Below are 24,979 nucleotides of genomic sequence, written 5' to 3'. Positions count from 1 at the left end.
TTCGTCAGATAAAGACAAATACTCTATATTTTTAGTTAAATGTGAAATCTGAAAAACGTGAACAAATGTTACAAAACAGAACTAGACTCACAGATATGGAGAACAATTTTTAAATATTGGATGTGTAACTCACGTTTTTAAGAAAGTAGTATGCTGACCAATTCACTACAATGACTTCTGGTTTTAGCACATGCTGTGCCAACTTCCTTTCCTGGCATTTTCACCCAGGTAATGCCTATTAGTCTTTCTTGACCTGATTTAGCTGTGGTTTCCAGGAAACCTTCTCAGGTCTGGCTCCTGCCTCCCATGGCTCTTATAGCTTCTTCTCTATCTTTAATCCACCTGTTAAGCAATATTATAATTTCCTCTTTATCTTTTTGTTTTGTCCTCCAGTCTGTAGAATCCTTGAGGGCCTCCACCGGATGAGGAAGTGCAGTGGTGCGTGAGGTGTCTTCTTAGGTGACTTAGGGCATGTTGCCTTTCCAAGCCTTCTCCCAGAATCTCTGGATCCGTCCAGATTCCTGTTTAATCAACTGCCTTGATTAATTTGTCTGCGAAGTTTGATGAGCAGGTCTGGGAAGATTTGGAGCACAAAGGTCCCCTTTCTTAAAGCGTGCTGTTACTTACCACTACTGTTTTATTCCTACTGCTTTTCTTTTATTTCTCCTCAATCGACATATTCTAGGGAAGGTAGAGTGCAGATGTGTTTCTGTGACTCAAAGCCATATGAAGCCCAAATGAGTCTTTCTCTTGTCATAATTATAAGGAGGGCCTTAGGCTGTGTTTACTGCCTCTAAAATAAACTTGTGCTTAGCTTCTCAGTTGCAACACTTTCCAGCTTTTATGAAAAAAATAAACAAAAATAAAGTGTTGTTTTAAATGTAGTGTCAGAAATTAAATAAATTACCCTCAATAGTGCCGTATATTTTAAAAAATATATTTTGGGAAGGATTGTTCAGCAAAACCCCCACGACAGAACCATACCACAAAAACCCCCCAAACTTTCTGCATTTGATAACTGGTGATATCTCATCCTATTATAACGATTTAGTCTATTTCTTAATTTTTCTCAAATTATACGTAGAATCAGTATGTTGTAGTGATGTAAAACTTAGTCTGTGTCACCAGGCTGCATACGTTCAATTCCTAGCTCTACCATATACCAGCTGTATAATCACAGGCCAAGTGCTTAACTTCTGTGTCTCAGTTACTCCTTCTGTAAAATGGAAATCATAGTAGTACCTAACTCATAGAGTCACTGTGAGGATCAAGTGAGTGAAAAAAGTAAAACCCTAATAATAATGCCTGGCGCATAATTGCTGTGTATATGGTTACTTATTATTATTTTTAAAATAATTCTACAGTATTTCTATTTATTGATTGATTGATTGGCTGTGTTGGGTCTTCGTTTCTGTGCGTGGGCTTTCTCCAGTCGCGGCAAGCGGGGGCCACTCTTCATCGTGGTGCTCGGGCCTCTCACTGTCGTGGCCTCTCTTGTTGCGGAGCCCAAGCTCCAGTCGCGCAGGCTCAGCAGTTGTGGCTCACGGGCCTAGTTGCTCCGTGGCATGTGGGATCTTCCCAGACCAGGGCTCGAACCCATGTCCCCTGCACCGGCAGGCAGACTCTCAACCACTGCGCCACCAGGGAAGCCCCTTATTATTTTTTAAGTCAAGTTTATTGAGGTATGATTTGGGGTGTAATTTACATGCAGTAAAATTCACCCTTTATGACGTACAGTTCTGTGAGTTTTGACAAGAGCATATGGTCATATAACCACCACCACAGTCAAGATATAGAACATTTCTGTCATCCTCAAAAGCTCTCATGTTCTCTGTGGTCATTCCTCCCCACCACATCTCCAGACCCTGACCATCACTGATCTGTTTTCTGACCATATACTTTTGCTTTTGCAGAACATCCTGTAAATGGAATCATGCCCTATATAGACTTCTGAGTCTTTCTTCTCTCACTTGGCACAGGGATTGGCAAACTTTTCTCTAAAGGGCCCAGCAGTAAATGTTTTAGGCTTGCAGACCATACCTTCTCTGTTGCAACTACTCCTCTCTGCTACTGCAGTCGTGTACTAGGCATGAATGATTGGGTGTGGCTGTGTTGCAATAAAACTTTATTAAAATAGGTAGCAGCCAGATTTGGGTGGAAAGCCGTAATTTTTCAACCTGTGACTTAGCATGATGCTTTTGAGATCCATTCATGTTGTTGTGACTATCAGTAATTTGTTCCTTTTATTGCCAATTATTCCAGTGCATGGGTGCACGAGAGTTTGTTTAGTCATTCACCAGTTGAAGGATGTTCGAGTTTTTAATAATTTCTGGCAATTATAAATAAAGTCACTGTAAATATTTGCCTACAGGTTTTTGTGTGAACACAGGTTTTGATTTCTCTTGAGTAAATCACCTGCGGGGGGGCCACTGTATGGTAAGTGTATGTTCACCTTTATTAGAACTCTCAAATTGTTTTCCAAAATGGCTGGATTATTTTGCATTTCCATCAGCAATATAAGAGAGTTCCAATTGTGTTGTATCACCACCAGCACTTGGTATTGTCCATTTCTTTGTTAGATTTAAACTACTCTGAAAAACTATGACTCATCTTAGAAACTAAAGATGCTTACCTTTATGTTGTATTAGGTCAAAAGCTCTTGAAGGGTTTTACACGTGGAAATGACATTATTTGGGTTTTTACATGATTACCCCAGCTTCAGTATGGAGAATGACTTGGAAGAACGAATGGTAACTGTGTGAAGACCTGTAGGAGGATATCATTTTAATATAGAGGAAAGGGAAGATACCTGGACTTGAAAGGCAGTGAAGATGATGTGACTAGATGTGAGAATTTTTTTAGGTGGTGGAATTTATAGAACTCAATGACTGACCAGATAGGAGACTTAAGAGAGTGGCACAAGCAACTAGATATATAATAGTACCTTCACTGAAATGAGGAAAATTTATAGGGAAAAAGGTTTGGGGAGATAAAGTTATCAGTAGAATTTTGAGATAACGTGAGACATCGAAATGAAGACATCGAAATGAAGTAGGAAGTTTGATATCCAGGTTCTGGAATAGGGGAGCATAATTGAGGGTCAGGGTGGTATGAAAGATATCTGATAATATGGAGGAAGATGATGTTCCCTAGAGAGAGTTTTTAGTCATCTGAGAAGAGTGAATAGGACAGACTCAAGAGGAACCTCAGTGATTAATGTTGGACAGCAGACAGACATCCAAAGGAAACTAGAGAGTGAGTTCAAAAGGCTGGAGAGAGAGAGAGAGAGAGAGAGAGAGAGAGAGAGAGGTCGTCATTTCAGACTGACATCTTCCAGATGCTGAGGTGAGTGAATGTGCTGAGATGACAACTGAAATGAAGGATGAAAAGTGCTCACTGGGTTTGTCAGCAGAGTGGACATTGGTCAGTGTTGGTGGTCTGGTCATGGTGGTGGTGCTGGTGTATGTGAAAATCCATATTAAACTTGAGTTGGGGAGTGGATAGGAGGTGAGGCAGTAGAAAAGCAAGGGTATACAGTTACTTCAAGAATTTTCAGGCTGATCGTTAGAAACATATGTAAGAGACATTTTTTTACTGTTTGTTAGGATGAGACAGGTTAGAGCGTACCGATGAGAAGTATGAGGCAGGGGATGAGGGCAGGAGAAACAGCATAGTCAGTGGAGAGATGCACAAAAGGCATGAGAAATGCCCATCAGATCTGGTGTACTTGCTGAAGAAGAGGTTCTGCTGAGTTTAATCTCCATGGTTGCAACCTGTGAGCAGAGTAGAATGGGGTCTGTTAGTATTGCCAAGTTCTAATGAACTCTACCATAGTACCGTCCTTACATTTATTTTCAACTATTTCTAGAGAACTTACCAAGCAGCAAATGTCAGCACAATTCTTTTGATGTGTGAAAATGCTCTGGCGTTTAGTCACTTGTCAGTCTCATGTTCAAGTCTTATCCATCTGTCATGGCCCAGTTGAAAGCCTCAGATGAAAGACTCTCCCTCTCTAATCTGAATGGTCATAGCTTGGTGCTTTTTTTTTTTTTCCTCTATTTTGGCATTTGTTCTTGTATGTGTTTACCGTGTGTGTGTGTGTGTGTGTGTGTGTGTGTGTGTGTGTGTGTGTGGTTTTTTTCATTCTTCTCCTTAGATGATGGAAAACAAAGACCATGACTGAAAGGCATCTTATATTCTCCACAGCACCTAGCCAGTTACATTTATTTAACTTGTTACCTTAAATGCATGTAAATATGAACACGGGGAAATGGTTATTAGCAGACAATTAGGAGGAGTTATATAAGGAAGCACAAGAGTTTTGTGGTTTGGAATCTGAATTAATAGTCTGAAAAATTATGGTACCAGATTATAACATTTTTTATTTATGATACTTAGTAAAATATGTTTTGAAAGTTTCCTGTTCCCTGCTATTAAGGAATCAAATTATTTAACAATAATACAACTCCTCTTTGGTGTAATTAATAGTTTACTACCTACTTTCATATCATTATTCCCTTACTGAGGGTAACCGAAAGATAAAGAGATAGAGACATCACAGGGGTTTCATCCCACGTTGCAAATGAAGAAACAAAAGCCAGAGAGATAATCGGTCAAAAGTCCCTTTACTAGTAAACACAAGTGCTAAGATATAAGCCAGGACCCTCTGATTCTACTCCAGGTTTCTTTCAATGTGCTCTATGGCTTTTAGGTTTTTTAAAATAGAAATCCAATTATAAGGAGCACTTTGGTCTATTTTATTTAAATGAGTAAAAAATCGCTTATCAGAACAATCTCTTGGTCAGAGCTAAGACCACCTTTTCTGGAAGAAGCTTGGCCTTGTGGTTCAGAGCTTCAGACATGGCCCTTCAGCAGAATGGGAAGAACGCTGCCCCTGTGCATTGTGCTGATGCTGTGATTTAAAGAAAAGAAAATAGAAGCCACATATCTGTGGAATACTAACTGTTAGAGCAACAGTGACCAGCACTGTTCAGTATAGTGAACGAACCTGGTATTCGCATTTTGGAGAAAAAACAGATACATATCTGTTTTTCTAAGCTTTTGACTCTGACTTACTACTTTTTTTAATATAAAGACTAGCATCATTTTTGATTTAGGATGATAACTTATATTCTAATGAAAGAACTAGAAATAAGGAAGGTCATTATCATTTAGGGGACTATGGCTGGCTTTAATTATATTATTGTTAAAGCTTTCACAAATTGAAATAGCGTGTATTAAATATATAAAATCTATAATTTTCTGTTAAAACATTGAATGGGGAAGCCTCTGACTAAAATCTTTATATAATATTATTCCCATTGGCCAGAGCTGATTTTAAACTGGATAATAACGTCTGTTGTGAACAGATTCTTTTTAATTGTACTGACTCAAGAATATATTTTTGTCAGGGGAATTAAGGAATGAAGAACATATACTTTTAAGAAATTGCGGAAAGGCATAAAGTGCTTTTTCCTCCTCCTTTCCACACTTTTAAATGTTATCTGAATGAATGGCTGCTACCGGGTAAAACATTTTCTTATGTTCTCCTATAAATTGTCTTAGACAAGGTATTTGGGAATTGCTGTACAGTGTGGGAATTAATTGAACTTGGTTGTATATGAAACCAAAACGATCAGTTGAGATATTGAATCTGAAACCAGGTGTTCCACGGTTAAATAGTTATGATTCATGGGAAAAAAAAAAAAAACACACAGAATTTTAAGGACTTTTTTTTTCTCCAAGGCAGTTGGTTCTATCATTCACTCCATGTGGACTGTAGACTCCGGTCTAGCTCTGGTTATCCTTATCTCCATTGCAAATCTTTTTTTAATACATTGTAAAATGTATTAAATTGGCATTCCAGACAAACATTTGAAAATGGTCTTTTACCTCAGGTGAACCTGGCCTTTGTTGAAGCAGCAGACTACGTCTCAGAACCTGTTAACAGGGAGCCTCCGTCCAGAGAAGCTCAGATACTGACTTTGAAAAACACGTCTGAATTCGATGTACTTGTCATTGGAGGAGGAGCAACAGGAAGTGGCTGTGCCCTAGATGCAGTCACCAGAGGTGAGTCCTGGTGTGGGTGGATGTAACACAGGTAAAGGTTTCATCTGTCCTTCTGATATAAACACACAGTGTGCGCTCCGTGCTGGGAAGTCACGTTTCTGTTGCATTGCTTAATTTTCCATTCTTTGTGAAGCACCTTCCCGTTGTTAAAATGTAGGTACTTGCACAATTTTGAAATGAAGTATAGTTTGTCTTTTACACTGAAATGAATTTATTTAAAAAGAAAACTTTATATTCCTGTGAATTCATTGATTTGATGTTCTGGTTAGTTTTTTTTATACACAGTAAAGTACATTTATGTGAAATAAAATTATTTGTGTATCACCTAAAATCACATTTATGTCAGTGATTTGTCTTTAATAAAAAGATTTATTAAAATGAATTAATCTATTAAAATAATTCTTTTTGTTTCTCTATTAAAATAATCTCTTCCAATGAAATACAGACTACAGTTTGGGAAACTCTAGTTCAGGTGACTGAATAATGGAAAAGACTTGCTAACCTGTAGTTCTGTCTCACTCTATTAGTCAGCTTCGGGAAAGATATTATGAGAAGTTCTTTCAAAATGGCAACAGGATATATAAAGAAAGAAATTTTAGTATGGAACACCAAGGCTCTTACATATGATATATTTAATGATTTGCTTCTTTTGCCTGTGGTTATTAGTGTGGAGTTTGGAATCAAAGAAATCTGAGTACATATCCTGGCTGAGCTGCTGTATCAGATGTATGTATGTGTATACACACACACGCACATACACTTAAGCAAGGTACTTAATTTCTCTAAGGTCCCTCATCTTTCAAATAAGGAAAGAAATATCTTCCGTTAATGATTGTTATGGGGATTAAATGCATAATCATGAAGAGGATTTAAAACAGTGCTTGTCACACAAAGTAGAAACTCAATAAATTGTAGATAGTATTATAGCTGCCATTAATAACATGAAGGCAAAAGACTTTTAGAACCAATTGTCCCGGAGAAATAATCCTTTGTGATTATTTTTAGATATATCACATTGGACTGGGTACTGCTGCAAGGAATTTTGACTCCAAATTATTTTAGTTACTCTATAAGGTTCAATATTCATTGCAGTTTCATATTCAGTGGTAATAGTTTATTACATGGAATAATTTTTCTCAGATTAAGTTACTACCACACCCACCCTAGACTTAGTTACTTTGCATATCTGGTAGATTTTAGTTTTACAGAAATGAAATAAATTTCGTGAGATTAGGCACACATAAGCCAAAAAGTACACTAGATTTACTGTGATTGCACAGGACCCCCACTTGAGTTTTGATCCATGTAGACATCACAGCCTAGGTCCTTTCTGTCAATTCCAAATAATGGTAAATTCACAATAATAAATCCTGGAACATACTCAGTTTCCTGGCACACCCTAATAGTTATATAATTTTGTCTCCATCCATAGTTTGTAATTTAAGCTGCATTATCCTGGGACATACTAAGTCAGATGGAAAGAAGAGTTGAAGTTACCTCAAGGTGTTTGAATTCAACACTCTTCCCTGGAGTCCTGGGAAAGAGAGTGTCAAGAGAAGACACATAGGCAGTGTAATGGGAGGTCTCGTTCGGGACTGCCCCAATTGTCCTGGGACTACCCCAGGGCTTAGAAGTTACCAGATGACAATTTTCTATGTCCAAGAGGATCGTTTCCCCAGTAGCGTTCAGAAAAATATTTCTTGCTATCTCCACTTATGTTCATGCTATGTACTGAAGTATACAGCAGTTCTTTTTCTTTCATTTCAACAAATATTGGCTGAGTGCCTGCTTTATGCATGGCAATATTCAAAGTACTACATGAGAATACCAAGATGTTTGATCCAGGCTCCACCCTTAGGTTGCTCCAAGTTCTGTAGTAGACTGAGTTACCCTATAGAGAATATGTGCCTTTCAGGAGGCTTGGGGGCATTGTTATATCTGCATAGAATGGTCTGGAGAAAGCAAGCTGCTATTTAGCACGGGTAGAATTTTAGTAGGCAAACATTGCTTGCTGGAAGTGTGCCAATCTGAGGGAGCATGTGAGAGGAACAGTGTGTGTGGGAAACAACCCGTGTTTCAGTTGGGATCACCCAGGCTGTGCTGGGGAGGATATGAGAGGAGTGCAAAGGCAGAGCTGGGCCTGGGATGCCGGGGAAAGGCCTTTGGACTTTACTGAACAGGCCCTCTGAGACAGTGAAGAGCATTCGTGATGAGGAAAGGATAGGCAATAAGGAAGAAGCAGGGGCTAAACTTTTAAGAGATCTAGAGACAAATAACACAGAAAGGACGTAACTTGCTGGTGTAGTAGGATATGAATAAGGGAGGCAGTATGTGCAAGAATTGTTTCTTCTTTCTTTTCTTTTTAAGATAGGAGCCATCTGAATATTTCTGTAGACTCAGAAGAGAGCCTTAACATGCATATAATAGAAGGCTGCATGTGGAACAAGCTCTCGGGAAAATACGCGGCATGGGATATCAAAGATATATCTTAGCTTTGGCAGGGCAAGAAGAGACATTTCTCAGAGACGAATACAAAGTGTAAAGATTCTAAGGCATAAAAGAAGGAGTCTGTGTGACTCTGAAGAGCTATTCTTAAACACTCAAAAAGAAGTGAGATGTGCTGCTTATGGATAGGAGTAGGGACTTGGATGTAGAAAAGATTTAGAGAATGTGATAGGAATAGGGGTTGCTTTGCTCTGGTTAGAAAAGGATATCTGTGTGTGTGTGTGTGTGTGTGTGTGTGTGTGTGTCCCCATGTGTGTCTAATATTGCTCAGAGTTGGGGCAGAGAAAATACACGATAGGGTAGAATCCCAAATTGAGAACTGACTAGGTAGCAATGACAGAAGGAGAAAATGAGAAAAGATTCCATGAAGGCAAGAAATTGTTTAAATGGAAACTTAGGACTGGTAGGGGGAGGTAAGGGGAGTTGGAAAGCCAGCTTTCCCTCCAAGAGTTAGGACCGTGATTGCAGTAGCAAAAAGGCAACTACTGATTAAGTGCCTTTTATTCCTTTTCTCCTTTTGAAAAGTCTCACCTATATTTGCTTTTGTGCATTTTTTAGATATCTTTTTAAAAACATAGATAAGATCATACTGTAGTCATTACTTTGCAGTGTGTTACTTTCAAATAACAGTGTAGTTAATCAATCTTTACATGTATATGGTATTCATTGTTTTCATGGCTGAAAAATTCATCCCAAAGACGTTCTTGTTAATGACTCTTTAGGTGGTTTCCAGTTTTTTGTTTTGTTTCATTCTGCTGTTTGAAACAATACTACTTGAGAGTCAACTGCTGAACCAGCTCTGGGAATATAAAGACTAATAAGATGTGGCCTTGCCCTCGAGGAGCTTATAGTTTATTAATATTTGCTGAACAAACATTTTTCCTTTGGGCAGTAAAGAATGTTACCTAGTACATTAGCAGACGATTGTGGGTGATGACAGTGATGATGATTTTGAAAAGATAAGAGTTTTCAGAGCCAGAATGTTGACAAGATTTTTAATACTTATAGTTAGTAACAGCTAAGAAAATGATGTACTTTCAGTATCTCCTGGCATTTCAATTGCTGTCTTTTAAAATAATTGACTGACTGTCTTATTTGATGTATACGGAGTTACGATTTATAAAAAGGATGGATAAACCATAGTTTGTATTTCCTTTATTATGCTGGTAGCCCTCTGAGGGTAGCATTTATAATTAAAATGTATAGAGATGCTGAAGTTAATCTATATTTATCCTTTTACTACAATTTCTGATCATATCAGTAGCCCTCTGAAGTGTGAAATAATCATGGGCATTTGGTTAATGAATTGTGCATTGTTGCTGTTCATTCATGGAATTTGCTCTTTTATTATATTTGATGCTTCACTTAACAACAAATTTTGCTTTCTCTGCGTTTGATATGTTTTTACCAAATTATTCCTGACTGTATCCATTAATCTTTAGTCACATTTGACAAAAATAAATTACTGTGATCTTTTAAAGTTACCAGTAATAATTAGATTTTTCAGGACATCAAAGTTTTGGGGGAACTGCTAGATGTTAAAAGGCTCGTATAAAAATGTTTTCACAAGGTTTTTGATGAAATATTGTGCCTAAATGCAATTTTGGTAATGGATAAACAAAGACCGTAGAAGGAAGAGAAAAAGTCATGAAGTTTTCATAATGAACATTTATTTGCATTCTTACCATCTGAATTTTCTTGGGAATCAGTTTTTCATTTGTTTCATTTGGGAATATTATTATATAAACATAATATGCACAGCTCTCCTCACGTTCTCCTGTAGGTCTCTAGGATCAATAGGAATTGCTTCTCTGGTTAAAACCTCTGTGGCCAGTCCCCAGCCTCGAAGCACGATGATATAGGAGGCACTTTGCCCCAAAAAGAGAGCTGGAATGAAGAGACTCTGATAAATATAGTCACTCCCTCAGGGGGCTTCAAGATGTTTTTTTCAGTTCTTTTTTGTTATTTTATGTGATTTACCTGTATGTATCAGGGGTCAATCAGTACAATTTTGGTTTAAAATCTTATTTATAAACTTAAACTTTACGGCTTCAAAATTCCAGAGAAGACTGCTTCTTGCTAGAAGAAAACATTAATTGTAGTTCTCTTGTTTAAAAATGTATATGTACTTCTAGTTTATGAATGGTGCCTGGCTAGTAATTCCTGAATTCTCACCACTGTTCCTTCGAGTCTAAGACAGTATAGCATAACGAGTAAGGACACAGGCTATGAAATGAGAACCAAGTGGGATCAGTCAGCTTCATCACTCACTAAGTCCATGACCTTCAATAAGTGTTCTAACCTTACAGAGAGCCTCAAGGTTCTCAGACATAACGGAGGATAACAACAACACTTCTGCATAAATAAAGGTTTGTGAAAAGGAGCAGGTGTGTGCATTTTTAATTGCATTAAAAACTGCAGAAAAGGGAGAGCCATGGAAGATAGTGCATTTTGGGAATTACAGATCTCCACCCCCTTCTACCACTGCCCCTCTTCCACCATGAGGGCAGAGAAAATCCTATTTCAGGACAGTAGAATTGCAGCAGATGAAAGTTTGCTACTTACTGGACACTGCTAATTAGACTAGGTTGCAAATTGCTACTAAAATTAATCTGGAAATTTGATGTAATTTAGTGATTATGTTATAGTGACTGTCTTTGGCAGGAGTAGGGTGGGGAGGGTTAGAGAAACTGTGCCAAAGGTATCTGGAAAAATCAGCCTTTGAGATTTACTAGATTAATTTTGAAAAAGAATAATGATAAAGCAGATAGAGCTCTATCAATATCGAAGTGTATTCTAAAGCTACTTTAATTAAAATAGTTTGCTAAAGGAACGGAGAGATTAGCGGAGCAAAAGTAAGAGGCTAGAAATAGATCTGAATACATAAAATTTAGGATATGGTAAAAGCATTTCATATTTGTCATTATTGGTTGTTTAATAAGCAACTTTGAAGTATCCACTTTCCCAAATTTATATTTGTATATATTATGTATATTTATATTCTGTTTATCATGCTCTCTGTTTCAAGGATTTAACAATAAAACACCACAAACCTATTAGAAGAAAGTATATGGAAATTTAAAAACATGGAGTAAGACAGGTGTTTTTAAGCATGACATCAATAAAGTCATTTTCCTTTTGGCAAATCCTGTTAAATTTGATTTCATAAAAATTGAAATTTATCTATGGCAGAAATATAATAAACACCTGTGAAGTTGGGAAAATAACATATCAGACAGGATTTGTTTCATATTGTTTTCAACTTTTCTATATCCTTTTGTTTTAATATGTCTATGATGAAACGCAAGTAGCTGGATTCTTTTTTTTTAACGCTTGATAGATGGAATCTGTCTTTCAACAGGTGAATTTGGTCCATCTCCATTTATTTGGATGCCACGTGCTTTTATTTTGTATTTTTTACCCTACATCTTTTTTTACTTTGCTCCATTTCCTTCTTCCTTTCCTCCATATTAAATCAGCTTTGTATCACTCTCTGTTGCCATACATTAAACTCTATGGATACAGTTGCTGCCACCTTCAAGTCCCATCAGAGACTTTTCTCAAAACCAAATCAAGGCTCCTGCCCTGTGTTGATCTTGGCCAGCCAGCTGGTGGTTCCCTGGCCCAGGTACTGCTCTCCAGGCTGGGTCCATCTTCCTGCCTCCTGGGCATGTCCCAGCAGATAGTCCACAGCCCCAGACAGTGGTCAGCAGAAGCTTTTCCACCCTTCTTCAATCCCTGGATTCCAGCACTGGTCTGTCTTCTTCACCTCTCCCTATCTCTTGCCCTTCAGGAACTGAAATCTTGGTTACCTTTGCCTGTTTCTAGACCCAGATTCCACCAAGACAGAGGCTTTGGGCCTAACTACTGTGCTCTGAGTTTCTGCTACATTTCTGGTCCATGAGATGTTTATTTTTGAATCAACCATGCCTTAAAATATATCTATGTATGTGTGTACATAGGTATGTATGTACATATATATATACATGTAAAAAACAAATATATATATATATATACACACATATATATAATTTTCTCTGTGTTTGGAGAGGAAGAGTTTAAAGCTGAACTCACAGTGGCATATTGGTCAAAATTTTACCTATAAGCAATATTTATAATAGCAAAAAGAGTGTGGTATGGTTTAATAAATTGGGTCCATTCAGTTATTCAGAGAGGTTTATAAGTGTTTACAGGGATAATGGCTAAAATGTATTGTAAATTGAAAAACAAGTTGTAAAGAATGAGTTTGTTAATTGTGTTTGTTTTTGAAGCAAAAAAGTACACAGGTTTATCAGCATAAAAAGTTTCTGGTAGAATATATGGGACATTTTTAATAGTTAAACTTGGTTATGTCTGGAGTATATTATTCTCTCTTTTCATCATTTTACATTGTTTGGATATTCCTTCTCTCTGAATACTGGCTGTTTTTATTATAAAATAATAAAAAGTAAAATAGTAAAAAAGTAAATAGTAAAAAGAGAAAGCAACAACGGCAACTTCCTTATTCCCCTGAAACTCTATTACTATAATTAGTGTTATGGCTTAATACATTTTTGTGCCTCCATAATCATGTGTGAACTTAAGGGACTCAAAGTATGTTAATGATATGTTCTAACTTAGCATAGTATCTCCATTAATGGTTTATATGTTTCTAATAGAAAAATAGAAATAGGTATAATAACCAATCCAACATTATATAGTTCTGTAAAATGTTAACATTCACTGTTAGAAAATACTAGGCTTAAAGCAAAGAATCCTGATCATGAGGGTTAACAAGCCAGGGTTGCTTTGCAGCTTTACAGGCGTGTTATTTTTTAGAGAAATTGGTACTAATGTACAGAGTGTCTAAACTTTTTGATTTGTGTGTTATTACCTGGGTGCCTCTGGTAGTTATTTCATAGCTATTACTCTGCCCATTCTATTTAAAAATAGTTAAATAATGCCATATCTGAAAATTTATTTTAATGAAATAAAGATGCAGAGAGTTTAAATAAAAATACAGTCTTGCAGTACTGTGATAGCGAAGGTAGGAAATAACCCAAATGTTCAAAAACAGGGAATTGAATAAATAAATCATTGTAAATATTTAATGTATTACTGTGCACACATTAAAAGTGAAATTATAGAAAAATATGTATTGACATTGGAGAGATGTTTACAATAAATAATGTTAAATGAAAAAAATGGAATGTATCATATGATCCTATTTTGGTAAAAATGTGCGTATGTGATTACATACATGCACAGAAAATGTGAACATTTAAACACCCAAATGTCAACTGTGGTTATCTCTGAGTAGTGTGGTTACAGGAGGGTTTTATTTTGTTCTCTTTACTTCTCTGCATTTATTATATTGAGTGTGTTTGCATGCATAAGATAATCAGTAAAAGGTATTAAACTATGCTTCTGTTCTATTTCATGTTGTAAAAGTTAAATGTCGTACCATTCCTCCCCTTAGATAGTAATTATCCCTCTGTATTCATCCAACTGTCTTGATACATGAATTGGTTTAGTTGGAAGTGCCTGGCAGCTAGACATTCCCGCTCAGGACAGAAAAGGCAAGTCTGTGAAGAGCTGTATTTCATTCACATCCCTGACCCCACCCAAAAGGTACAACTTTAACTTCAGAGATGGGCTGAGTATGACTGAAAGGTAGATTTCAAGTTGACTTTCTTCTTCTGCTATAACTAATCTTGTTCTTCCACCAAAGAATTTCAGAGTAATCTCACTCCAAATATTAATACTTTACCACTGCAGTGAAATTCATGAGAGTAACTACTAAAAGCAATCAATTATAAAAACAAAAAATCGAATAATCATACCACTCCCAAATGTTCTGGTTCATCTCAGCAGTGATAGAACATATTGCTTTCCATAAAAAGTAACTTCTGAAAAGAAAAGAAACAAGCAAAAGCTATTCCTTATAAAATCTTGAACAAGTTTAGTGAATTATCATACATGTACAGAGGCCAGCCCTTCACTGGTGGGCATGTGGGGAGGTCATTCTTTCCACTCTGAGGAAAGATCTTCCCCAGTGCCTCACATCCAGCTAGGCACAGTTGCTGGAAGCCTGGATGCATTATTTTCGGTCTCCTTCAAATTTAATTATTTTACCTAAGATGCAAAATGTTAGCATTGAATGTCACTTAAAAATACTGTTCAAAGACAAATATCATATGATATTGCCTATATGTGGAATCTAAAAAAAATGGTAAAAATAAACTTATTTACAAAACAGAAAGAGAGTCACAGATATAGAAAACAATCTTATGGTTACCAGGCGGGAAAGGGATGGGGGAGGGATAAATTGGGACACTGAGATTGACATATACACACTACTATATATAAAATAGATAACTAATAAGGACCTACTACTATATAGCACAGAGAACTCTACTCAATATTCTGTAAGGGAGTGCAGAGTACTCTATGGAAAAGAATCTAAAAAAGAGTGGATATATGTATATCTATAACTGATTTACTTTGCTGTACACCTGAAACTAACACAACATTGTAAATCAGCTATACTCCAATAAAAATTTTAAAAAAGTACTCTTCATTCTCTTTGAGAAGATAAAACAGTGCTCTCTCTTCACTTCCTTGCTTTATACTGAAACAAACAAAACAAACTAAACTCTTATTTTCAGACTGGAGGTGGAAAAAAAGTTTGGATTTTTGAGAGGTGAAACAGGAAGGAACATCTTAGGTAACGGAATCATGCAAGATCATTATAAGACTTTAAACAATTTCATTGTCTTTGCTGTAGTCGGTTAATCAGTTAAGGCAAAAGCGGTTGTAACTTCTAATAATGTCTTGATTTTGCATTACTTTCCTCCTTCCTCATTCCATTATTCTCATCCAACAAAAACGAGAAATCCAGAACGTTTAGCATAAAAGCAGTTGAAATTTTTTAAATGTTTTCTTTTTAAGGTTTCAAAAACTTTTGGTAATACTTTAGGTTACATGGTACTTTAATATATCAATTTAGCTATAAATTTAGAGACTAAATTTTTATTTTTTATTTTGCTCTGGAAGGAGCAGTATCATTTCCCTTCAGAAATTCTGGTGGGTAGCTTGACGATATGACACTGGAAATAATGGGACAAGAAGAAACAGCCTGGTTTGACAGAGAAGCCCATTTTAACTTTTGTTGGTATTCACTAAGGTTTTTCACATAAGTACATGTGAATAACTTTTTTAAATGTCCAATTCTTGCAAAAGCAGTTTTGAGGCTTTAAAGTGTTAGCTCTCACTTAAATATCCTGAAATATCCTCCTGAGATGGCTTGCTAATTCCTAGAGTAGTTGCCTGCCTCACACTGTGTCAGTTTGGGAAAGAAAAAAAAACCCATCCTGATAACACACACCCATAAAATTCTCTCTTCATATCACTCTCCAATTACCGTCTTCTGCCTTCCGAGGCTAGACTCTCTATCGCCCCCCTCACACTGTGTGGTTCCCCTAGAAGGTCTCCCCACACTCCAGCCCCTGAGTGACAAGCAGACCCTAAATAAGCTGGGCCATTTCAGTCATTTGCCTTCTCTTGCTTAAGCTGATCTTTGCCAGTGATAATTCCCTTGCTCCTGCCCTCTACCCATCTGAACACATCCTCCTCTGTTGACTCAGCCTTTCTCCAAGACCCCATCCCAGATACAATTAAAATAACTACCTTGGCTGTAGTTATTGTTCACACAGGGAATTGTGTCACAGTCTCTCACAAGCTGCAGTGCTTCCTAGCAACTCACATGGAGGTTGGCAGGATTCAGATCCTCACAAGTTACTGGACTGAGGCCTCAGTTCCTCGTGACCTGTTGACCAGGGGCTCTGTTGGTTCCTTGACTCAGAACAAGACAGGTTGCTTTATCCAGGAGGAGGAAGGAGGAAGTCGCAGTCTCTTGTAACCTAACCATGGACGTGGCCTGCCACCATCGTGGCTGTATTCTGTTGGTTAGAAGCAAGGCACTAGCTAAGCCCACACTCCAGGGTAGGGGATTACATGCTAGGAGGTGGGGCTAACTGGGCACTAAGGCATCTTCTCCCACAGCCTGTGGGTACCTTTGGGCAGGTAGGAGCCATAGGCTGGATGGGAAAGCTGCTTATCCCCTCTCAGTTTTATGTCCCTGCCTCGGATGGTGTGGGCATCTTAATGCCATGACTGATTCCAAGACTGGAAGAGAGGTGTGTTCTAAATAATTCAGCTCTTAAATGCCATTTGAAAGTCAACTTCCTCATCTGATCTTCAACTGAAGAAAAATGGTATATTTTAGTACTGGAAGAAGAACTCTCTGTGTCGGACTTACTAAGAAAAGGTGATAGAGCTCACCAAGACAGTGCATTGTAAGAGAGATTGCAAATGTAATCTCGACTAAGCAATTTGGGGTTTATATCCTGAATTTAATTTTTGACTCACTTTAGGATAAAGAGTCCTCTGCATTTTCAAATGCAGCACCTATGAAACTTTGCTTCATTTTGTTCACTTGCCTCTCTTTGGGTTGGGAGCTACTTGACAGCTTGGTCTATGTCTATTTCATTTCTAACACCAGCACTTTACCTGGCACTTAGGCTCTCAAAAAAATATGCACTAATATGATATATCTTTCTGTGTGTTTAATACATCCTGTACTAAATTTACTAAGCATTGCTAGAGTTTTCATAGTTGAGAATTTTACACATCTTTTTCTGGCATAAATGCTTAAAAAGAGTGACCTGGGTCTATGATATCTGTAATTTCTGTGTTATTTTGCTAGTTCATTAGAGCATTAGCAGTTTTTGCCCTTGAATCAAAGTTCTCTACTTTTCTCTCCACAGTTTCCAAATATTTTGTCCTTTTGAGTCAAGGGAATTGCCCTGATTTTATGATGACATTTGGGTACGATATTTAAACTGTTAGAAGTTATAAAAACGACCCTTTGGTATTAAATGTAATAAATGGCTCTGAATTGAATACATGCACAAGTTCTCTTATATGAGCTTTGTGAGCCCAAACTGCTCCAGTTACATATTCTCATTGTAATTGGATTCTATGACATTCTCTCATCCCCCAAGAGTATGGCAGGCCATGAAAATTTCTTCTGGCTTGGTGCTGATGTATACTTCGGGTCTTTTGAAATTTTGGGTTTCATATCTAACTAGTGTATGGAACTTGTAGTAATGTTGGTCCTCCCAGTCCTGAAGAGGCAGGGGTGTCTCTGCAAGAAAACAAAACAAAACAAAACTGATTTCATTCCCAAGAGATTTATTGCAACCCTCAAAGAAAGCCAGGTTGGGAGGGATGATTTTTAGAACTGACTTGTCTTTGTTCAGCCTCACCTTTACCAAGAATATTGTCTTTTCTTTACTCATGGATACTCTGTACTGGGCTCATTTGTCCTGGCTTGTGTTTTTCTTTGTAGTTCTACAATATTGTGCTTGCACGTCTTCAGTTAGACTGTAAACTCCTCAGCATCAGAGGTTATTCTCTTCTTTCTTCTTCTGTTTCGATATCTTTGATCTCTTTTCCCATTTTATACCCACTTTCACACCACTCCAGAAATAGGAACCGGCACATAGAGGGCTAGTCTAGATTCACGGTCGCTGCATCAGAGTTGACTGGAGTTGAGAGGCTGGCACAGGTCTGGACTCTCGTAGTGAGGGATGAATGTGAGTTCCAGAAGGCATCGGTAACAATACTGAGTTAACTCTACATGGTTAAAGATGGGTGCCAGACTCCCCTTCGACCCTCGAAACACACCAGTGTATGTTTCTGCCCTGAAATTGCACTGTAATATTTTCTAGCTGTGATTCATTCACAGTTTAATATGCTTCTAGTTCTGGTTTGACTTTTCCCCCAGGAAGAGACTAAAATCTCTTCATTATAATATAGACAGCGTACTGCACTTGGAATACAAATTTATCCATGTTCAGAGTAATTTTTCTTGTGACTGTCTCTACCCTGGAGAAGTGCCTTTAATGAATTACATACAAATTGTGTAATTTAAGAAGTTAATTTGGTTTTCTGGTTACACAGGACTAAAAACAGCCCTTGTAGAAAGAGATGATTTCTCATCAGGGACCAGCAGCAGAAGCACTAAATTGATCCATGGTGGTGTGAGATATCTTCAGAAGGCTATCATGAAGTTGGATATTGAGCAGGTAATTGTGTATGCTAGTTGTTAAACAAAAATTGCGACTGTGCTTTTTTCTACCCAATTAAATCAGGTTTTTTTTTTTTTATGGCTTTTAACATTCCTTCCTATTGGAAATACCTATTTAGTGTATTCTGCTGGAGTGTCTTTCAGGAGAGGTGTGCCATTTTTTTTCCTGTAGCATTATGTTTATGGGTAATCAGGGGCTTTTTCTACACAGGCATGTCAAAGTAGCAGATTTACAAAATCACTTTCGGATGTGTGACTTTTTTTTCGTGGTACGCGGGCCTCTCACTGCCGCGGCCTCTCCCGTTGCGGAGCACAAGCTCCGGACGCGCAGGCTCAGCGGCCATGGCTCACGGGCCCAGCTGCTCCGCGGCATGTGGGATCTTCCCGGACCGGGGCACGAACCCGTGTCCCCTGCATCGGCAGGCGGACTCCCAACCACTGCGCCACCAGGGAAGCCCTGGATGTGTTACTTTTAACAATTGTGATTGTTTTGTTTTGTTGTTTTCCCCACCAATGGCCACCAAATTGCTACTTCCCAAGCAGTTTCAAGGGAACTGTGTTGTAATACATGAGGAATATTAAACTGATCCTCTTAACTGCAGATGCAATCATACTGCATATTGTCACTGACATATTCTTAAGGAGAAGATGATCTGAGTCATGCTTTTTTTTATGTCACACTCTGTTGTGTCCAGTCTGCCACCATTTGAAAACTGCCAAGGCAGTGTGGAAGATGACATTTCCCAGAGGAGTTAAAAAAAAAAAAAAAATCAACTGAACTCCCTATCTGCTTTTCGTACATGAAAAACACAGCAGCACTTACTTGACATTGTCAGTTTTGAATCTGTCCCCTTTTCTTATGTGTCTGTTTAGCATCATGATGGATGTGAAGAAAAGAGCATAGGGTTTAGAATCAGATGACTTGTGATGTGTTTCAGCTTATTTATTTAATTTCTATGAGCCTCGGTTTTTTTCTTTGTAAAATTAGTATTATGATAGTAATGCTGGGCCTTCAGAGAGGTGTAATGAGGACTAAAGACAAAAGCTTTTTAATGATAGTCTGTAAAATACTGTGCAACTCTTAAGTATCATCTCTGCTCGGGCTAGTGGAGGCAAGAAGGAAACGTTTAACATGAATCTGAACAATCTGTTATCTCTTACATGAGAAAATATAATGGGGGACTGAGAAAAGGGACAATACAGAGAATGCAAGATAAATTGTTACAATAATCTTGTAACTCAAGTCAGGAAAATATCTTACACCTGGGAACTCTGACAGCATGTTTTTCTCCTATGCAAATACAGTTTAAGGTTTCTAAAAAATCTTTCAGGTTGACAGCATGATGTATTATTAGAAATTTAATTAGGAGGGAGCTATCCTTGCTCAGAGGTAGAGAGGTTTCTGTGTATCAATCAGTTGGCAGGGTGTCTATTTGCCATTTGAAAATATTATGATCTGTTATTGCCAAACTAATTTTCTCTGTTTTGCTTTTCAGTACAGGATGGTAAAAGAAGCCCTTCATGAGCGTGCCAACCTACTAGAAATTGCTCCCCATTTATCAGCTCCGTTGCCTATAATGCTCCCAATTTACAAGTAAGCCTTTTGGTATCATCTGTATACTCTTTGCTTATCTGAGGTCAATAGAACAAAGTTTTAATGAAAATAGTTCCTCAATGTGTATTTCTTAATGTAGTTTTAATTAGTCCTAATCTTTCATCCTTTTAAAATATTTTCCTTTGTTGCATTTTAAAAAGTGTGACTTTTCCTGTATTAGTCTCTGCTGACCCACCTCTAAGGGCTAGCTCTTGAAGGCAAAGGAGGTTGTGTTCTGCACTTATAATTAGTAGTTTTTTACTCCAGTTTCTGAGAGTATATACAGGAGCGACTACATTTGCACTGGGGAACATAAGAGGGTCATTTGCAGACTAAAATGCAGAGCCAGAAAGAATCCTGCTGCAAAATCTGAACTGACATATATCAACTCCAAACCCTAAGCCATTTTGTGTCATTTTAAATTTCCGAGTTAACCAAAACTGAAATTTGGTTTGGAGGTGTCAAATAATCAAAAATTATTAAACCCAATTTTATAAATGTTGTTAGAGCTATCCATCAGGTTGACTTAAGATGGAATACAGGTGGTAGGAAATACAGAATTATGTAACTCTGCTAGCTGCATGAGTCTTGTGGGGCCTGGAAGCAGATTTTATAATTTTTGTCTATATTTTATCATAGATTTCTTAGGACATCTTAAGCCAATGATTCTCTACGCTGGGTGTACATTAGAGTCACTCTGATCTTTGCCCTAGTCTAGTTAAATTGATCCCTAGAAGCACGAGGCCCAGGCATCTATATTTATTTTTGATGCTCCCCAGAAAATCTAATATGCAGTCAGGTCCAGAACGACTGCCTTAGAGATGATCCATTTACTTTTATAATTCAGCTGGGCTGTTGTCAGAACAGGCAGGCCCTTCTCTTGTTTCTTTTGCAGTACACTTCTAGGTATACTTTGCTTTTCTTAATAAAAAGCGTCTTGTATCTTAAAGTGACATTCTATAATGTTATACTCTGTTTCTAAAGAAACCTTTTCCCCTATTTATGCTGTAGGTGGTGGCAGTTACCTTACTACTGGGTGGGAATCAAGCTGTATGATCTGGTTGCTGGAAGTAATTGCCTGAAAAGCAGTTACGTCCTCAGCAAATCAAGAGCCCTTGAGCATTTCCCAATGCTCCAGAAGGATAAACTGGTAGGAGCAATTGTCTACTATGATGGTATGTGATTTTTTTTTTTTGACAAGATACTTATCTCCCACTCGTGACCCTTACAGCATATTCTTAACGAGACAGTTTTGCCTCCTAATTAATGTTAATCTTACACAACACACAAACGTACATGCGCACACTCCACATAGTGTTTTGCTTTTAATATTGCTTGTTTTTGCATATTCCGTTTCTTCTTTGATTTCGACTTTGTATCTCATGGTTGGTTTGGTCCATTTTCCATCATTATGTATTTGGTCACCACCTTCATGCCATTTAATTTGTTATGTTTGCCAGTGAACACTTGCCTTATGAATATATTATAATGTTGAAAGCAGCTGAGGATCTGTTAGGTTTTCTAGATGAAACCTCTATTTTCAAGGGGTTATAAACCTAGAGAAAAATGCCCCTGGGCTGAAATTGACATGTTTGTATTTCGCACAGGGCACAATTCTTGAACATATAATTTATGTGAGAAGGTAGATGAACATTGCATCTGTTAAACCAGTCCCTCAGGTTTTAATGCTTATTTTATTGTTGTTAGATGTTTTCTAACAGTGACATTATCTAGTACCCATTGGCCACGTGTTCAGTGTTCATTCTTTGTGTTTGTGTGTGTGTGTGGACAATACAATTTTGTACACTTTTATTTGAAGGAACTAACCACTTAATATATCTCCAGATGGACCACAATACAATACAAAACAACACAGGAAAAGCCATTTGTGAAGTTTTACTATAGTTTTAAAGGGTGAATGGATTTTAAAAGTAGTCCAAGGATGTCTATTTATAAAGAAATAGCTGGACACAGATAATTATACATGTTCAAAAAGTCTTAGAAATTTTGTGGCACAAAGGCCCAATAGTGTCAGTGAGGTTTTTTTACCCCTACTATGTGATCTTTTGTATTTAGTGTTAGATATCTAAACTCTTAACATGAAGAAGTGTTTTTGTTGTTTTGTTTTTCCAGGAGACTTTGATATTTATACTTCATAACATGGGATATCCTTAAGGCTACCTCTACCTTTTTTTCTTCTTCTCAGTGTTAGGTTTCTGAATCAATTTAGCTGTCTTTCAGGCTTTCATATATGAATGCAAAATGTGTACGTGCAGATGGGGCAACGGGGATAAACCCAGGAAGATGTGTTAGGAGCAACAATATTAGAAAAATGTTAAGGGTCTTAGACAAACATTAAAAGCTAGAAAATTCACAGTTTACAGTGCCTTCCAGCATCTAAACACCACGGGGTGGGGGGCACTTAACTACTTTTTTGGTGCCCCTGACTGAGCCTACATGTTAAGGGACAATCTTAACTGTGAATATTCTTTCTCTGCTTGAGACCCTTAATGTTAATCCACTGTAGTTTGTTGGGTGACTATATTAAAGAGGTTTTTGATCCAGGAGGAATAAAAAGGCATTCTGCAAATGGCCCCCTGCCCATCCTGACCTGAAAGTGTTTGTGCCCTTTGCCTCTTAGTTTCAATCCCTCCCTTGCAAGCTCTCTCAAGAACTTGGCCATTTTCTCTACCATGTGATATATTGAACACGAACTACTTTTATTTGTTACTTTTATTTTTTTAGCTTGTGCATATCTGAACCTCCTTGAGAGGAATATTAGTGGCTGTCATATCTGAATTTGTGCCATCTGTGTTATGTTGGTTTGATATTGTTATGAATTACAGATTCTTAACAATTCTACATGGAGAAACCAAGGGAAATCTGTGTCATATACTGCAGGAGAAACACTATCCTATTAGAATCAAGAGGAAGAAGAATTTCTTTTATCTAGAATTGGCTTTCATAGCTTGTTACAGGTTGCAAAATTAGGAGTTTAGCTATTGAAAAGTTAAAAATTATTATTTAAAATAATTTCAGTTTGATATTTGAAAATTGCTTGTGAAGCCCAAGTCTTGAAAAAGTAAAAATAATTCTAGTCACTGGAAATAATTTCTTTTTAAATCTTGTTCTGAAATGATGCAGGTCCAACTACGTCATGCCTGAGGCAAGACAAAACAACAATGTGAAACAGTGTAGTTCTATGGTTTCACAGCTGTATTCACAGATAGGGCAACTCTTGTTAAAGCTAATGGTGTGATGAACAAATTAAATACCAATATAGAAATAAGGTAGAAAGGAACATATAGTAAAGGAATTAAATGTAATAAATGTGTGCTCAGAGAAAGGAAGGGATGGCTCACCCTTCAACCAGAAAAATAACATCATTATCCTGCTACCAAAGTATTTCAGAGAGGAAAATATACTTCCTAAGCATATACCATTGCAATTGAAGTCTAAACATTGTAATTTGTAAGATAAACATTTCTTGACAACAACAACAGCAACAAATACTCTTCTTCTTAAATAATCATTATGAGAATGTAGTAACAGTCTCCCAAGTGATTTCAAAATGCATTTGGGCTACACAAAATAACTTTTTTTAACTTAAAAAAATAATTTATTGAGGTGAAATTTACATAACATAAATTTAACCATTTAGAAGTGAACAGAAATAATAATTTTTATAATTCCCACCTTGGGAGAATCTTGATCATAATGAAAAAGTGGCAAAAGTAACTAAATGAACTTTTAAAATCTACAAGAAATTTTGCCAATTAACAACTCTGATTAGTTATCCATCACACAGTTACTTCAGTACCAGTGAAAAATGAAAAAATAATGGTGTGAAAATATAGTCAGACAGACTACTAAACATCACCATTAACATGGAGGGACCAGTGACTGAGTCCATCTTTAAGATTCTTTCAAAACTGAGATGTTAGGTCTGTAAGATATTCCCTCTGAAGTACAAAATGTACAAAGGTCAAAAATTTTTTCTTAATTATTCATGCGAACAGTTTATGCTAAAAAAATAGTGATGATCATTGCATAGGATTAAGGCAAAGTCTTTTCCTCCACAAAAGTCCACAAAGGGAATAAGATAAATTCCACATACATTTTTTTTTTACTTTTTACCTTTTTTTTTAATTGAGGGATAATTTACATATAACATTATGTTGGTTTCGGGTATACAACATAGTGATTCAATATTTGTGTATATTGCCAAATGATCACCACAGTAAGTCTAGTTAACATCTATCACCATACATCATTACAAACTTGTTTTTCCATATGATGAGGGGTTTTAAGATTTCTTAGCAACTTTCCAATATACCATACAGTATTATTAGCTATAGTCACTATACTGTACATTACATCCCCAGGACTTATTTATCTTATAACTAGAAGTTTATGTCTTTGACCACATACTTTTAAATGTAGTAATTATAGTGGCACTTCTGTGCTTGGCATAGGTACGATCCATTGCCATATTTTGTTAAACTCTGAGAAACAAACTCACATATGTGGAGGAATAACTACCATTTTTTTCAGTATAGACAAAGTAAATGTCAAATTTCTCAGTAAGATCCATTTGAAGTGAAAGTTGGGATAGGAAGTGACACACTAGGTTATTTTTTCTTCTTATATTCTGTTAGAGAAAGCAATACAGTCGCCTC

The 24,979-nt window shown here is 37.1% G+C and overlaps 1 protein-coding gene across 4 annotated transcripts in view; it reads left to right on the top strand.

Annotated features, from left to right (window-relative positions):
* Positions 1-24,979, top strand: part of GPD2 (glycerol-3-phosphate dehydrogenase 2) — a 134,081-nt gene that overhangs the window by 48,195 nt on the left and 60,907 nt on the right. For all 4 annotated transcript variants that reach the window (XM_060302428.1, XM_060302427.1, XM_030852742.2 and 1 more), the window contains exons 3-6: positions 5,898-6,069; positions 18,580-18,704; positions 20,203-20,300; positions 21,312-21,475. In XM_060302428.1, the coding sequence (XP_060158411.1) occupies positions 5,898-6,069; positions 18,580-18,704; positions 20,203-20,300; positions 21,312-21,475 (559 nt within the window). The remainder of the gene's footprint in view (positions 1-5,897; positions 6,070-18,579; positions 18,705-20,202; positions 20,301-21,311; positions 21,476-24,979) is intronic.

Source organism: Globicephala melas, chromosome 7 (assembly GCF_963455315.2).
Source record: "Globicephala melas chromosome 7, mGloMel1.2, whole genome shotgun sequence".
Taxonomy (NCBI): Eukaryota; Metazoa; Chordata; class Mammalia; order Artiodactyla; family Delphinidae; genus Globicephala; species Globicephala melas.
Note: the sequence above shows the minus strand (reverse complement) of the source record. Positions and strands in the feature narration are given on the sequence as shown.